At 45.1% G+C, this 15,928-nt stretch overlaps 1 protein-coding gene across 1 annotated transcript in view; it reads right to left on the bottom strand.

Annotated features, from left to right (window-relative positions):
* Positions 1-15,928, bottom strand: part of ILKAP (ILK associated serine/threonine phosphatase) — a 38,622-nt gene that overhangs the window by 12,468 nt on the left and 10,226 nt on the right. The window contains exons 5-11 of the mRNA XM_004386498.1: positions 11,045-11,110; positions 10,521-10,577; positions 5,962-6,081; positions 4,247-4,373; positions 1,841-1,947; positions 1,341-1,434; positions 982-1,069 (exon numbers count right to left, since the gene is read on the bottom strand). Of these exons, the coding sequence (XP_004386555.1) occupies positions 982-1,069; positions 1,341-1,434; positions 1,841-1,947; positions 4,247-4,373; positions 5,962-6,081; positions 10,521-10,577; positions 11,045-11,110 (659 nt within the window). The remainder of the gene's footprint in view (positions 1-981; positions 1,070-1,340; positions 1,435-1,840; positions 1,948-4,246; positions 4,374-5,961; positions 6,082-10,520; positions 10,578-11,044; positions 11,111-15,928) is intronic.

A 15,928-nucleotide genomic window follows, 5' to 3' on the forward strand; every position in this document is an offset into this window, starting at 1 on the left:
AGGAAGCTGAGGTAGGTTCACTGTGTCTGCCTCAGAGCAGGAAGCTGAGGTAGGTTCACTGTGTCTGCCTCAGAGGAGGAGCCTGAGGTAGGTTCACTGTGTCTGCCTCAGAGGAGGAAGCTGAGGTAGGTTCACTGTGTCTGCCTCACAGAGGAGGAAGCTGAGGCTTAGAGGATAAAGAACTTGCCTGAAATCGTACAGCAGCACCAGGATTCAAATCTGGGTCTGACTCCCAAAGTCTTTTGCCAATTTTACTCATGCTATTTTTGACATTGTTTCTTCTAAACACTGACGTTCTATTACTCCAGACGATCTACTAGAGATGACCAGAATGCAAACTCCAGTCACCCTGAAAGCAACCGGGGAGGGGATGGAGGCAGCTATCTCCAGGCCTGAAGATGCTGCTTAACTGTGGGTTGAAAGAGCCCGGAGGCTGGCTGAAAAGTAATGATGGAGTTGACAATGGTCCTGACGGGAGAGCCAGGACTGAAGCCAGCCTGCCCCATGGGGTGCACAGGTGTCACCAGTGAGAACCAATGCCCCTAGGCTTTCTCCCTTGGCCATGCAGACTGAGCTCAGTGGGTTGACGGCACATTACCTCGTGCCTTTCTAGCTACAGCTTTTGAGTTATTCTGGAATCACAACTGCTGTCTGGAAACGACATTAAAGGATATTTGAGCTCCTTGCACACCTATCAAATTCTGACCCAAAGTACCATCTAAAGGGTCCACAAAAGGAAGAAAACAGGAAGAAGAAAAAAGAAAAGCAGAAGCAGCACAAGACTTTCCAGAGTGCAAGCCACCACACATGTGGCTGCCGCTTGCTGCGGGAGTCCCGGGTTAAATTCTGCAGGAGGGCACGCTGCAGCCCCCAAGAGCACACACCAACCCAGCATCATTGCTTATCCAATACGTGTCTGCTACGGCGACCTCTCCCACAGAGCATGCCGTTACCTAAGTGGGTAACTCTAGGACCACATACCCGACTGTCTCCGAGGTTGGCAATATAAAGAGTGTTGTCTACAGCCAGAACACACGTGGCAGTGGACCCATCTTTCCAGGCAGGCTTCCTGCGGGGAGAAACACCAGAAACATGGTCACCACCAGCAAGCCAGCACTCGAGGCTCATTTCCAGAGTTGAATGGGAAGTGTGTTAGACTTTAAAAGGGGCCATAATAACGCCCTTTTGTTTTAGATTCAGTTAATAGTTATGAGAGCTTACTCGGTGCAGGGCACTTTTAGGACAGGGAGCATTAGTATTAAACCATATCAGAAGACCTGGAATGTAGTTAGAGAAACAATACACACACCACTGGTCCACCTGCATTTGCTCATACTCACTGGCTAGAAGCTTGTTTAAGGAACTCCTCATCGGTGTGCTTAAAAGTGTCTAGGAGGCATCTCTTCACGGTTTTCTCGACACTAACTACATCTCCTGCTCAAAAAGAACCAAGAGAATAAACGCTCAGTAAGCGAAGGCGACCCTCCTCCTGCTGGCATTTTGTGTTTGTATTCCGATCTGCCCACCGCTGGTTTCTGAGCATGACTAACACAGTCTGCGCTTCCTCCCTAAAAGACAACGCCGTTTGTCTTACTAGTTTCACCGGCCTAAAGGCAAGACGCTCACCATACCCACACAGTTCACGAGAGGTGCCAGCCACTCAGGCGTGAGCAGCACCAGCCCACACCTGCAGCGCAGCTGCCACGGGAACCTGGAGTCCCCTCTTAAGAATCATTAGACTCTTTGCTAAATCCGAAAGGACGTCCGTCACTGATCCCCAGTGGTCACCCGAACCACAAACGGCTGAACGCATACTGACTGACTTCGTTCTCAGTCTCACCTTTCGGAAACTTTCTGATTAAGTTCTGATGCAAATTCTGTGCGGCGAATTTCGAGGCTCGAATTCCTCCATGTCCATCAAAAACAGCAAAGTATGAAACGCGAGCACTGGAAGAATGAAGAGAGTCCGTGAGATCCCAGGACAGCTCCTCCCTGTCGTCTCAAACACGAAACTTTAGCAAGACAGAATGAAAACCATGCTGTCGTGAATGGAACAAAAGGTGGTAACACCGAGTAAGCCAAGCATTTAAGTAACTTTCACAGCATTTTAAAATTCAATGTTAAAAACTCACACTTGTTTCAAAAATTCACGATCTGTTAACTGATTTTTCACTGAAGATAAACTAGAATTCAGAACCTTTTTCCTATTTGAATCAGGTTTCCCTTTAAACACAAATGCACAGATAAACAAGTCCTGATCCAGGGCAGGTGTGTGTGTAAGAGTGGGGGAAGTGCCAGAATTTGTACTCAAATAAACTTTGTCCAATATCTAACTTTTAAAGCCTATCTTATCCCTCTTATTCCTAGTCCCCTTTCAAGTTCTGCCCCCCAAAAAAAAAAACAAAAAACACAACACCGCTCACATATGAGGTTGTTAGCTGCCACTAAGCTGATTTCAGCTCGTGGTGACCCCATGTGTACAGAACAGAACTGCTCCATAGGGGTTTCAAGGCTGTGACCTTTCAGAAGCCAATCGCCAGGCCTGTCTTCTGAGGTGCCTCCACGTGAGTTCCAACCACCAACCTCTTGTCTAGCAGTCGAGCACTTAACCATTTGTGCCACCCAGGGACTCCCATGTATGAGGTAAATGGCATTAAATAATTAACTATTTCAAGAATACAACAAAAATGCCTGTGAGAAATAACGTTTATTATACAGAGCTGCCCTTTTTTCAAACATTTCTGGAATTCCTTCTCATGGGAAAATAAACCTCATCTAGTTTATTGCTCACAGTCCCTGGGTGGTGCAAATGGCCTGTGCTCTAACTGAAAGGTTGGTGGTTTGAACCCACCCAGCGGCTCTGTGGAAGAAAAGGCCTGGCGATCTACTCCTGTAAAGATCACAGCCCAAAAAACCCTGTAAAGCAGCTCTACTCTAACACATGGGGCCGCTATGAGCTGGGATCGACTCAACGGCACAGAACAACGATGACAAAGTTGATAGCTCAGAACCATCGTCTGACAGCCTGGGATGTGCCAGGTCGGGTTCAGTGCTGGGCAGCTTCCCAGTGAAATCATCCCCACAGGATCTGCCCTTCAGGGCTCTCCTCAAGTCCTTTCCTGGCTGGAACAGTGATGGTGGGGCAAACCCCTGATCCCAGCAAGCAATGGTCCTCACAGCAGGGAGTGTACACAATCCCCCCCAAACCCCCGGCACGTGATCAGCTGCTCTGAAGGGGCCTGCTCCTCTCCTGCCTGGCCTCCCCTACTGGCCACGAGCCGCTGGCACCAATGGCCCCGGCACACCGTCTGGAAAGGCCAGCGGTGAGCACCAAGCATCCACCCTCTGGCTGCTGTTCCTCCATGCCTAAAAGTCACCCAAGAGGCTTTGTTCTGGTTTGTACAGTTGTAGGAATATCTCACTGTTTGCTTCTCTTGATGCCATTTCAGCTTTTTTGTTCTTTCTGGGCCTCGATTACCTGCACTAGCTCCCCGTTAACCATTCACTAATCAGTGGCTTCCAGCTCTAGCCTCTGGGTCACAAAATACTGTGCCTGCCAGAAGCTCTTCAGTTCCTGGTGAAGAGCAGCACGTTCTCCACACTGTGGAGTCATTTCCCACCTGGCAGGGGTTCTCTATTTCAGCACTATGGACATTTGGGGCTGGGTCATCATTCTCTGTTGCGGGGGAGAATGGGGGGAGAAGTTTCTCTACATCAGTGCTATGGACATTCGGGGCCGGGTCAGTCTTGTGTGTGTGTGTGTTGGAGGGGGGGTTTCCTCAACATCAGCACAATGGACATTCAGGGCCAGGTCACTCTGTCACGTGTGTGTGGAGGGGAGAGGCTGTCCTGTGTTACAGGATGTTTAGCAGCATCCCTGGCCTCTATTCACCTGATGCCAGCAGCAACCCCCCATGCCTGCATTGTGACAAAAATGTCCCACTCCCCTAAAACCAAACCAAACCCACAGCCGTCAGTCAATCCGACTCACAGCGGCCCTACAGGACAGAGCAGAACTGCCCCATAGGGTTTCCAAGGCTGTAATCCTTACGGCTGCAGACTGCCACATCCCTCCCCCGCAGCACTGACAAATGTCCTAGGGGGCCAGAACCACCCAAGCTGAGAACAGTGATGCAGAAGTAAGTCATGTGTCAGTCTTCCTAATAAACACAGCTGGAGGCGGACCCGAGCTGCAGTCAGAACAGGATTGACTGCAGACCAGGTGTGCTGGGACGTGGCTACTCACATGAGGGACGATGGGGGCCGGCACTTCTCAGTGATGTCGTTCAGGATGACATGGGCATCCTGCATCTCCTCCCGCTCGCCCTTCCGCTCAGCAACGTAGCCTTTCAGGCCAAAGATCACGGAAGAGGCTAAGGGAAAGAACAACAAAGCCAATACAAAACTGTGCCCTTCCTTCCGGAAGCCCTAGCCCCAGAGCCAGTGAGGAAGCTGTGGCTGCTTTACTCAACAATGCCCCCCAAGGCGCCCCCCTCCCCCAGCCGTAACTAACATCAGAGCTCTGCTGGACAGGGTGGATGGACTCTGGGGGCTGAGCAGTGGAGTGGAGACATTAGCGATAGTGTTAGTACAGAACCGTCCGTGCTGAGAAAACACCAAGTCAAAGCACCAGAGCCAGAACGTGCTGCCTCCCACACAAGCGGGACTCCAATCGGGGGAAGAAACTATGTGCAAATCCAGTCTTGTCGATAATTCAACTAGGACAGAAAAACTCCCAGTTTACAAAAATGCAAGTCAGTAGTTTGTCCCAAACACCTTCATCTGAAAAAAAAAAAACAAGCCCACTGCGTCGGAGTCGATTCCGACTCATAGCGACCCTATAGGACAGAGCAGAATTGTCCCGTGGGGCTTCCAAGGAGCAGCTGGTGGAGTCAAACTGCTAACCTTTGGTTAGCAGCTGAGCTCTCCACCACTGTGCCACCAGGCCTCCAAATGCCCTGATATTGTTGTTGCTATGTGCCGTCGAGTTGATTCCGACTCACATCGACCCTATAGGACAGAGCAGAACTGCCCTATAGGGTTTCTAAGGAACAGCTGGTGGATTTGAATTGCCAACCTTTTGGTTAGCAGCCAAGCTTTTGACCACTGTGCCACCAGGGCTCCAACGCCCTAATAGACACCTTAAAATATGTATTTTCTTCCTTGAGGCTGGTGAAGAATTTGAGCAGTAAGTTGCTTTTACTTTAGCTGATGAAGAAAAGGACTCAGAAGTCCACCGTGGGCACAAAAATCTACTTCTATTTAACTGCTAGGCAAGTTTAAGCTTGTTTTCTGGTACCTGGAGCCATGGAAATACAATGAGCACTTTAGGAGGCGCTTCCTGCTCTAACCACAATGCTCTGTGGGCCAGCGGCAGGGTGATGCGGAGCAGCAGGGCTGAGGGACACCCCCCCCCACGTGACACATGCTGCCCTTCTGTTGGAGGCGACTCCTGGCCAAGGACAGAGTTGTCAGGTGCAGTAAGCGAAAGCCCACAGTATTTCCCTTTAGCTGACACTTTCGATTCTCCTCCCCACTCACTCTGACAAGTTACTAAGATTGACTACAAACTTCAACTGCGTTTTCTAGCCTTAGGCTCTCTCGGGAAGCTGCCTACAGAGTGCAATCTGAACCCAGACGGCTAAACAGGAAATGAACAAAGCTAAGAGCCAGCTGGGTGGTCGATAAACTAACCGTTCAGTCACCGCAGAACGCTAAACAACTAACGTACTCTTACTCTGGAGGAAGAACCGGAGTTTCCTGTCCGACCAAAGGCAGTGTCAGGGAAATACACGGGAAGAAAAAGGAAAGAATGCCCAGGTTTAAGTGTAGACACCCTACCTACTTATCACATACAGACATACAAAGGAAGTGTTACGATTAGAAAGCGGAGCTTCTTTTTGCTCTGGGTAGTTTTAGAATATGCAGTCTAATACATTTGTTTTCAAACTGTCTGAAAACCTTTACAAACTTTCTTTTCCACAAGCTCTTGACCGCCATTCTTCTCTTCTTCAGAGGATTTTCTCTTGGCTCCTTTCCCTTCATTCTTTACCACCAGGGCTATCGGAGCGGCAAGGGAACCTGGAAATAAAGAGGAAAGCCAGGCAGAAACACAGCTGTAGACTGTCGGAAAGACTGACTACCAGACTAGACTCCACCCCAGCCCGAGACAGAAGGATGTCTCCAGCCAGGACTGGCACACGGGCGGGCGCTGCGGTCATGCCAGCCGGGAAGGAGGGCAGCGCCCGTGCGTGCAGCTGGTAGGAGACCACAGTTAAGATGCCGCCTGAGAGAAAGGCTTCTGAGTGGTAAACACGCACGCACAGAACTCTGGCCTGTAGCCTTGTGTTTTAAGTCCACAGGCCCTTCTTGATTAATAGGGAGGTTTCTAGAATCTGCAAATAAACTGATGCGTCCTGGGCAAGTTCACAAAAGTAACAAGTGCCCAAAAAGGCTTAAACCAAGGTAAATGTCAGGCTTTAAGAACTGTATGTGTCCTGAAGGGCAAAGCAGGGCTGCTGCCCCCATTTCCGATTGCTGAAGGATGAATCTGTACTCAAAGGCAGAGCCAAGGGCCCGGCAGCGGTTACGAGGTGTGCATTTCAGAAGGAGCAAACTCCAGGTCCACAGCACAGTTCTGCGGCTCACAGGAAGACCCGTGACTTCACAGCAAGTTACTTAACCCTCCCGCCTCAGTTTCTTCATCTGTAACATGGGCGAGTACTGTCATCTCGGGGTGGTTTGAGATCAACTGCGACAAGGTATGTCAGGCATCTGTCACAGTGCCTGACACATCAAAGTGCCCAACAAGGGGCAGCTGCTGTCACAGGAATGGCCCTAAGTGGTTCTCAGCATTTAGGCATAAAGCACGCAACTGTTTAGTCAACCTACTCTGCCAGACATCAGAGTGCCAAGGAAACAGAAGAAAACTTCCTGGCCCTCAGAGCCAATTATGACAGATGGGCAGATTCTGCAACTGTGTGGTGTAACACACACACTCCATCCCACACAACAAAGCAAATTAACCGAGAAAGGTTCCCGGGTGTTCCCAACACGGTCTTTCCCAGTGGCCTATCTGGTAGCTTCTCACTGTTTGTATCGTTTCCCTGATGTGTATGTAAAAGTATCTTCCTGTCTTTCAAATTCCAAAAACAGAGAAATTCCTAAAACTTTGCTGTTGACTTCTAATCTAATCACAATGTAGTCAGAGAATGTGGTCTCTACGTGAAACTCATTCTTTACTGGGACTTACTTTATGGCCTAGTGTGTAGTCAACTTTTGTAAACGGTTTTTGCGAGCGTGAGAAGAATGTGAATTCTCAAGCAATCCAAAACATCAATATAAGACTCTGTAAACAGACGTGTCTAACATCCACAATATGTTCTGTGAAATAGAACGTTATGTGATTCGGACATTGTGTGAACACCATACGTGTTACAGGCAGTCCACAGTCACCAATCTACAACTTTGTACAACCCATAGTTATGAACTAACCCCCATAAAGCCTATTAAGAATCTGAGGTACATACAATTGTTTGTAATAACAAATAGGCGCTACTTCGCGATGCACATCAAAACATTATTATTTCTGTATTATTATGCTAACCCTTTCAAGACCCAATTATTTTCTCCTTCGAATTTTTTGTTCATACTATGTATTTTCACTAATGGAAGGCATGTTGATTAAAGCACCAATTCAGAATTCGTGTTATAAGTTATGGGTTTTGATGCCCATTATGTGGGATCACGTATGTCCCAGCAGACCCTGGACAGAGTAAATACTGGTGATATGCATCAAGGATAAAATCATTTTTTAATTTTTTCTCTTGAAAATTTGCAAACCATGAGATATAGCACGAAGGCACCTGGTAATGACTGCATATACATTTTATTCTAGACTCCTTCTTCTCAGCCTTTTATTTTTCATGAAACTTTTCAAAATACAGTACAATCCATTCTTCCTCACAGCAAAAGCAGTACTTACAGACCAAATAAATAAGCAAGGGATTTTTTTATCTCAGGAAAATTACCACTACAATGCATTCTTCATTACTGCAAAAGCCGTACTTACAGGCCAAGTGAAACTAAAACAAATTGACAATCTCAGGAAAATCACCACTCCTGTGTATTCCTCATTATAACAAAAGCAGTACTAACAGCTAAGAAGCACAAACAGCTGCCCTGAATACTGCAGAACTGCCCACAGCTGTGCAGGCCACCTGCTACACAGGGAAGCAATGACTGGGCCCGAAGATTGAATGTGGGGGAAGAATAACTTAAAGGAGTCCAAGTCTCTTGAAGAGTACCACTGCAATGCATTATTCCTTATTGCAAAGGCACTGTTTACTGTTCAGAAGCTAGAAAACGAGGGAGCTGGTAACACCTGGATGCAATGAACGGCGTCAAGGAGAAAACGGCCATGTGATGAATGAAGGCTAAGGACAGTTTATCCGTTAAGTACATTCTCACAAGAACTGGGAAACAGTGAGGAGGCTTTTCTCACAGAAGTAAAGGCAAACCTGTCAAAAGTTTATAAAATTCAAACATCCAGGTGGCATCACCTAAAACAATGCTCAGTCTACATAAAAACAAGGCTCCAACTCAGGCTTTCACTCATTTCAAAAGGCTCCCACCCTGAAGCTAGACACATTAAAATCAGCCAACTCCTTCCCAAAGAACTCCAGAGGCATAAACCGTGGTTGGAATACCGTATGTCCCATAAGTCACAAAAGGGTTTTAAAGATGTTTTAGTGTATCTGCCAAGTGTTTATGTTTTTTATGCATAAAAATGTACATTACATACTATGTATTAAGACAAACATTTGTCTGACGTTAGAACTCGTTTGTAATCTGGGGACTCCCTGAATATACATACTGTACCATTATATGCCTCACAGCTCAATCGCTCTGTATACAAGTGACATGAGATACCCGTGTAGTGTGCAGGAAGCTGTTCCATTTGCTACGTCCAGTTATATCGGCTATGTCCCCGTTCTCCGACTGGAATTTCTGAACATGGGTGTGTTGCCCAAACAGACATTACGTGGTGCGTATGTATATAATCAAAAAACTAGACTCATTAACAGTGGTGTTGAGATGTTCCAAATCTTTACACTGCTTGTCTTTCACCCTACTGATAAACTAGGAGGCGGCTATGTTAAATTTCCTTTCTTTTATTACATCTGTTAAGAACCTTGTTTGCACATATTAACTTTCATGATACTAGATATCTTTATTGGGAAGGTTTCAGGCTAAACTGTGACTATGAGAACACTGCTAATTTTTTTCGGTATGTGTCTATAGCCCTGGAAAAAAACTCTAGAATTCTTACATAAGATGATTGTAATAATTTTTCTAAAACATAGGAACTATACTATTTAATCTGTACTTTCTACCCCAGTTCCAACGATTTTATGGTAATGAGCTAATAACACAAAAAATCCACTTGAAAAGTATCAAGTGCTTTATTTGACAACACAGGGAAGGTCTCACCACCGGAGGATGAGAGCATGAGACAGGACAGCCTGTGTCCACAGCGCCCCGCCCTGAAGGAACTCCATCTAAGAGGAAACTCTCAGGGAGATGGAGCAACAATGTATTGTCATTATGACAACACAGAGGGTCTGCTCTAGTCGTCCCTTCTACTTAACTGGGACATTAAAATAAAACTTTACATTTACAGGAGCAGGTAGAGCCAGTGCCAACAGGCTTGGCATAAAATGAAATCAAAGTAATAATCTGAATCTTCGGGATGTGTAAGAATGGACTGGAAAACAGTTAACTAAGGTCTTAAATTTCAAGAAAATCTTTCTACATGGTCTGTACCAGGGTCTCCAAACTAGGGTCATTCAGACTTCACTTAAGATCAAAATTCTTTTTAATGTACGTGGTATAAAACAAAAGGCCCATTTATCTGTATGGATTCAGGGATATGAAAAATATTTTGTTAACTGTATTTCACACATTCAGAACACCCGTAGACACATTTGGGTCTGTCAAGACCACAGCAAGGAGAATTAGAACAACAGACCCAGAAACGTAAAAAAGAAAAAGCTAACAACGAAGTTCAAAGTAAATGACTGTAATTGTTTATTAAAGTCAGCTCCGGCAGGCTGAACACCCAGATGGGAAAGAAAAATAATCATTGAAAAGTGATACACTACTGAAGATCTCCCCTCTGCTTCCACCTGATGGTGCCTATTTAGTTTTAAATAAAACTCACACTGTGTCATGATTTAACATCATCCTAAATTTCTGAAACCTGTAAGAGTACAGTACTATGTACACTGAAGCCTGTGAAAGCTGGAACTTGTGTAAGGTAGAAACCTGTCAGAGAAGAGAAAGGCAAATACTTTCCACTAACAGACAGCGATAGAAAACGGGTAAGACTGTACCCTGTCAGAGGCAGAAAACTTGCAAGACCTGGAAAAACGAAACAGTCCCATTGAGTTCCGGCTCTCTCAGGCTTCACCGCATTATTTATAATAGACCCTGGAGTTCTTTTTTTTCCTACCACTTACCTGAATCACCACTGCCAGCAGGTGGGAGATCATCAAAAAGCAAAGGTCCCCCTGGCCCTGAAACACAGCAGAACACACAGTGAGCCCACAAAAGCTGTACCTGGCTTCAGCATCAGAATCCATCCCACCAGGACACCTACGTAAGGTCAGGGAGAGCAACAGAAACCTGTGTCAGTCCAGTGGAGCTCAGACCGCAGTACACAGGATCCTGAACCTATTTACTGTAAAGTCCTATCGTCTCAGAGGAAACAAATCTGCCTTCCAACATTCACTTCATTTCAGCTAATGAACACTCCAAGGAACCAGAGAAAACTGCTCGCCGTTCTGACGCAGTGCTTCTCAGGGCCAGCAACTAGTGATTTTCTGCCTTACCTGATGCCTTACCTGATCCAAAACTTAAGACAGTCCAACACCTAAAACATCTGCGTGTTGAAAATGGGGGAAAGGGAAAAAGATTGAGACCACTACAATCCCAGGATGAGCAGAGACGTTGACACACACCTGGGAGAGGCTGAAGACTGTACCTGAGTCAGTACTGCCGGCCGGAGGGAGGTCGTCGAAGAGCAGAGGTCCCTTCTGAGCGTCTTTCCCTGAAACATGGAAACTCCATTTAGAGAATGCAGGGCCACAATCTGGGGCGGACTTTCAAAAGTGGGGTGCTCTCCCTTGCTTTGAAAGAAGCTCACTACTCAAAATTTCCCCTCCCTAGTGGACATAATTTCATTTTAAAAAATACTGTTCTTCACAGCTATTTAACACAGAAAGTTATCAGACCAAAACCAAACCCACTGCTGTTGATTCTGACTCACAGCGACCCTAGAGGACAAAGTAGAACTGCCCCATAGAGTTTCCCAGGAGCAGCTGGTGGATTTGAACCACTGACCTTTTGGTTAGCAGCCGAGCTCTTAACCGCTGCGCCACCAGGGCCCCACGAACAGTTACAGTCCACATAAAAGCAATGAATAGTGCCCCATCAGGTATTTTAGGGGTCATGAGGTATTTTGAGGAAAACACATATCTTTCTAGATAATTTTATGATTAAAAGCAACAGACATCTTAAAATATCTCATTACAAGAGAATCCTGGAAGAAAAACCTTGATTCTAGAGCAAGGAAACAATTTTGTTCAAGACAGAATTTCAGAATCAGGGGACCCTTCTCTTCAAAGATCTACAGGTTTTAAAAAATGCTATTTCAATAACATTCTGAATTAACAAGCAACTAGAATCTCAAACACCGAGTATGCAGGTGGTGAGAGCCTTGAGGAAGAAAATCTGTGTTAACCTGGTCCCTGTCATACCAGCACAGTGCCTGATGCAATAAACATCTGTGGAAGACAGCCTCGGGACAAAGTCAGGGAGTCTCTTTACCTAAAAAGCTGAAGAGTTATACTCTAAAATTTCAACATCACTCCTCATTCTCTAGCTTTCCCCCCAAATTCTATCCAAACTATTAACCATATGAAATGAACTGGCACACAAGGATCTGGGGTAAACTGGGGTTGATGACAAAGTCTGTGCACTCCTCCTCAGCTTCGACACGCTGGCTAAACACACAGGCTACGTCCACCTCTTGGTCTTCAAAACTCAAGTATTGAAATGTACCCACTTACAAACCAGTTTAGTTAAAGAAACAAATCTCTATGCCCCAAGAGGTTCATCCATATTGTCTTCTTGCCTGCATGCAGAAATGAGCTGGGTATCAATTCTACCCTTTGAAAAACAAAAAATTTATAAACTCCAAGGAAGGAAATTCCTTCAAGGGTCTTTAGGTCAGAAGTACCTAAAATACCTAAGAAACCCCTGATGTAACAAAATGTATCTCTTTTGCTTTATAAATGAAAAATATATGCTCCATTAAACCATATTCTCATCCCTCAGGAGTATGCTAAACAGATTAAGCAACTGCAAATACTTTCATTTTTCTCCAAATGACAAAAAGACTATGGGGTCTAAGGCAAAAAACAGTATTAGAAGGAAACATGGAAAACCTAGCAGGGCGCTTCCAAGAGGAGCCCAAACTATGCTGGGTCAAACACTGAAAATGTCCCTTCAAAGAAGTCAACAGATACAGTACAGAAGAATTATACTGCGTTCACGGACATTACGGGGAAGAGGCGCCCAGACAGCCATCAGCCCTTCCCTCTGTGTCAGAGTTCAATTTCTGAATCAGAACACCCATCTAAACCAGGTCTGCTCCACTGCCACTGTTCTGCTGTTGTCTCCACTATCCAGGTTGGACACTGTCCATTCTTCAAGCGTTCCCCACAATAGTTTCCAGCTTGGCACTAACCAGGCGCCTCTCCTTTGAAGGGACTTCAGTTTGGACACAACTCTTAGTCAAAGACAGTGCCCCAAACTGAGAACCATCCCAGAAAATGTGCTGAATAGAATAAGTCTATCACTGCCTTCTTTCCCATTCTGGAATCCTATGCATGGTACTTCGGGATCATTTTATGCTTTTGTTGGCCACAACTGAGAATGGTTTATGAAAACGAGATAGCTTATACAATGACGCCACCTGTCAGACACTGTTCTGAGTTCTCTACATATTTTAGCTCATTTAGCACAATAATCTTCTGAGGTAGGTACTGTGATTACTCTTATTTACTGAATTAGAAAATGGAAACTGAGATGAAATATGTGGTCAAGACCACAGAGCCAGTGAGGCATGGAGGGCAGTCAAACCTGGGATGGCCGGTTCCAAGTGTCTGCTCTTGGCAAGACGCTGCACCCTCCACACAATCACTCCATTCTGAGCCTTTACATAGGTCATCTCACTTAACGCAACAACAAGCCTTAAAGGTAATCCCCAGGCTCTATAACATCTCTGGAATACCCTTCACATCACCAGAAGGATGAAACTTAGAATAGTTTACATTTGGATTCTTAACACACACACATGCACACAAACCGTAGGTCATTGATGCTAGAGAAAGGAACTTCTCATTAACCAGAATCTTACATTCTATTTTGTACAAATATCACTGGACAAAGTGTGACCCTGACCCAAACTTTGGAAGAGGCCCCAGAGTTCTAAACATAAGAACCCTAATAAAGAGTGAAACAAGACTGAAGTCGTTTTTTCTTTAGTTAATCTCATCTAGAATTTTTTTCCAGGAATTATAAATGCATCTTGATTGCATGTTTGACCAGTTTCAAACTGTAGCAGTTGGTAAAACTCTTCAATTTCTTCATCTTTGGCCTTAATGATTGGTGCATAAATCTGAATAATAGTCTTATTAACTGGTCTTCCTTGTAGGCATATGAATATTATCCTATCACTGACAGCTCAGTACTTCAGGATAGATCTTGAAATGTTCTCTGACGATGAATGCAATGTCACTTCTCTTCAATTTGTCATCCCCAGCAGAGTAGAAACGTTATGATTATCTGATTCAAAATGGCCAATACCAGTCCCTTTCAGCTCACTCATGCCTAGGTTATCAATCTCCACACATTCCATTTCATTTTTTACTTCCAATTTTCCTAGATTCATATTTCATACATTCCACGTTTCGATTATGAATGCATGTTTGCAGCTGTTTCTTCTTGAGTCATGCCACATCAGCAAATGAAAGTCCCAAAAGCTTCACTCCATCCACATCATTAAGGTCAACTCTACTTTGAGGAGACAGCTCTTCTCCAATTGTATTTTGAACGTCTTCCAACCTGAGGGGCTCATGATCTGGCACTGTATCAGACAACGTTCCACTGCTATTCATAAGGTTTTCACTGGCCAGTTTTATTTTTTTTTTTTAAGAAGTAGACCACCAGGTCCTTCTTCCTAGTCTGTCTCAGTCTGGAAGCTCCACTGAAACCTGTCCACCACGGGTGATCCTGCTGGTATCTGAAATACTGGTGGCACAGCTTCCAGCATCACAGCAACATGCAAGCCACCACAGTACGACAAACTGTCAGACAAGTGGTGCCCACGGAAGCAGCAACCAAGAAATCAAACGACGTACTACACTGGGCAAATGTGCTGCAAAAAACCTCTTTAAAGGGTTAAAAAGCAAGATGTCACTCTGAGGACTAAGGTGTGCCTGACCCAAGCCATGGTGTTTTCAATCACCTCATATGCATGCGAAAGCTGGACAATGAATAAGGAAGAGGAAGAATTGACGCCTTTAATTATGGTGTTGGCAAAGAATATTGAATATGCCATGGACTGCCAGAACAAACGTGTCTTGGAAGAAGTACAACCAGAACGCTTCTTAGAAGCAAGCATGGTGAGACTTCGTCTCATGTACTTTGGACGTGCTATCAGGAAGCACCAATCCCTGGAGAAGGACATCATGCTTGGTAAAGTGGAGGGTCACTGAAGAAGGAAGACCCTCCCCAAGATAGACTGACACAGTGGCTGCGACAATGGGCTCAAGCATAACAATGAATGTGAGGATGGCGCAGGACCAGGCAGTGTTTCATCCTGTTGGACACAGGGTCATTATGAGTCGGAACTGACTTGACAGTACCTAACAACAGGATTTTTTTTCTCCAGTTACTCACATTCTGAAGTCTAGTGGAAATTATATACGATAATGATGTACTTATGAAACACTCTCGAGTTGATCATAATCAGGTTAAATGTCATCATGTACGATAGAGCAACAAAAAGACCTTACATTATTACTTTGCCTAAATTGATCTTTATACCTGAATTTTCTTCTCAACTACAAAAGCAATACAGATGTTTTCTAAACACCAAAGAAGTATTTTTTAAAAAGTACCCCCCCACCGCAATCACAGTAACAGTTTGGTGTATTCTTTCCCACTTTTCATCTATGCTCATGTAAGAATACATGCGCATTTAAATTTCTCAAAGCTACAATTCTACTCTAACAAACGGTGTCCCATTAACCCACAGGGCAGGCACCAAGCCAGCACACTGGGACCTATTTCGTTCTTTCCATAGGATTCCATCTGGTGACCACCTACACGCATCTATCCAATTCCCTTACTGTTGAACATTCAAGCTGTTTTCGGTTTTTCACACAACAAATAATGCCACAGTATACACCCCCACAAGAAGCACTGGTGGCGCAGTGGCTAAGCACTCAGCGGCTAACAGAAAGGTCAGCAGTTGGAACCCACCAGTGGCTCTGCAGGAGAAAAGACCTGGTGGTTTGCTCCTGTAAAGATGACAACCACAGGAAATCCTACAGGACGGTTCTGCTCTGTCTTACAGGGTCATCATGAGTTGAAATTGACTACACAGCAATGAGTTCACACATCCTTACACATATATCGTGACTTAATCTGCGAGACTGCCAGGCAAAGGGTGTAAGCAGTTTAAATTTGACAGATGCCAAAACGAGTCCCCCCCGCAAAATGATAGTAACTCCCACTCACAAGACTTTTATGAAGATAACCACTTCTCCACATCCTCACCAACATGTTACCAATTTTT

The sequence above is a fragment of the Trichechus manatus genome, unplaced genomic scaffold, assembly GCF_000243295.1.
Source record: "Trichechus manatus latirostris isolate Lorelei unplaced genomic scaffold, TriManLat1.0 scaffold00165, whole genome shotgun sequence".
In the NCBI taxonomy this organism is placed as follows: domain Eukaryota; kingdom Metazoa; phylum Chordata; class Mammalia; order Sirenia; family Trichechidae; genus Trichechus; species Trichechus manatus.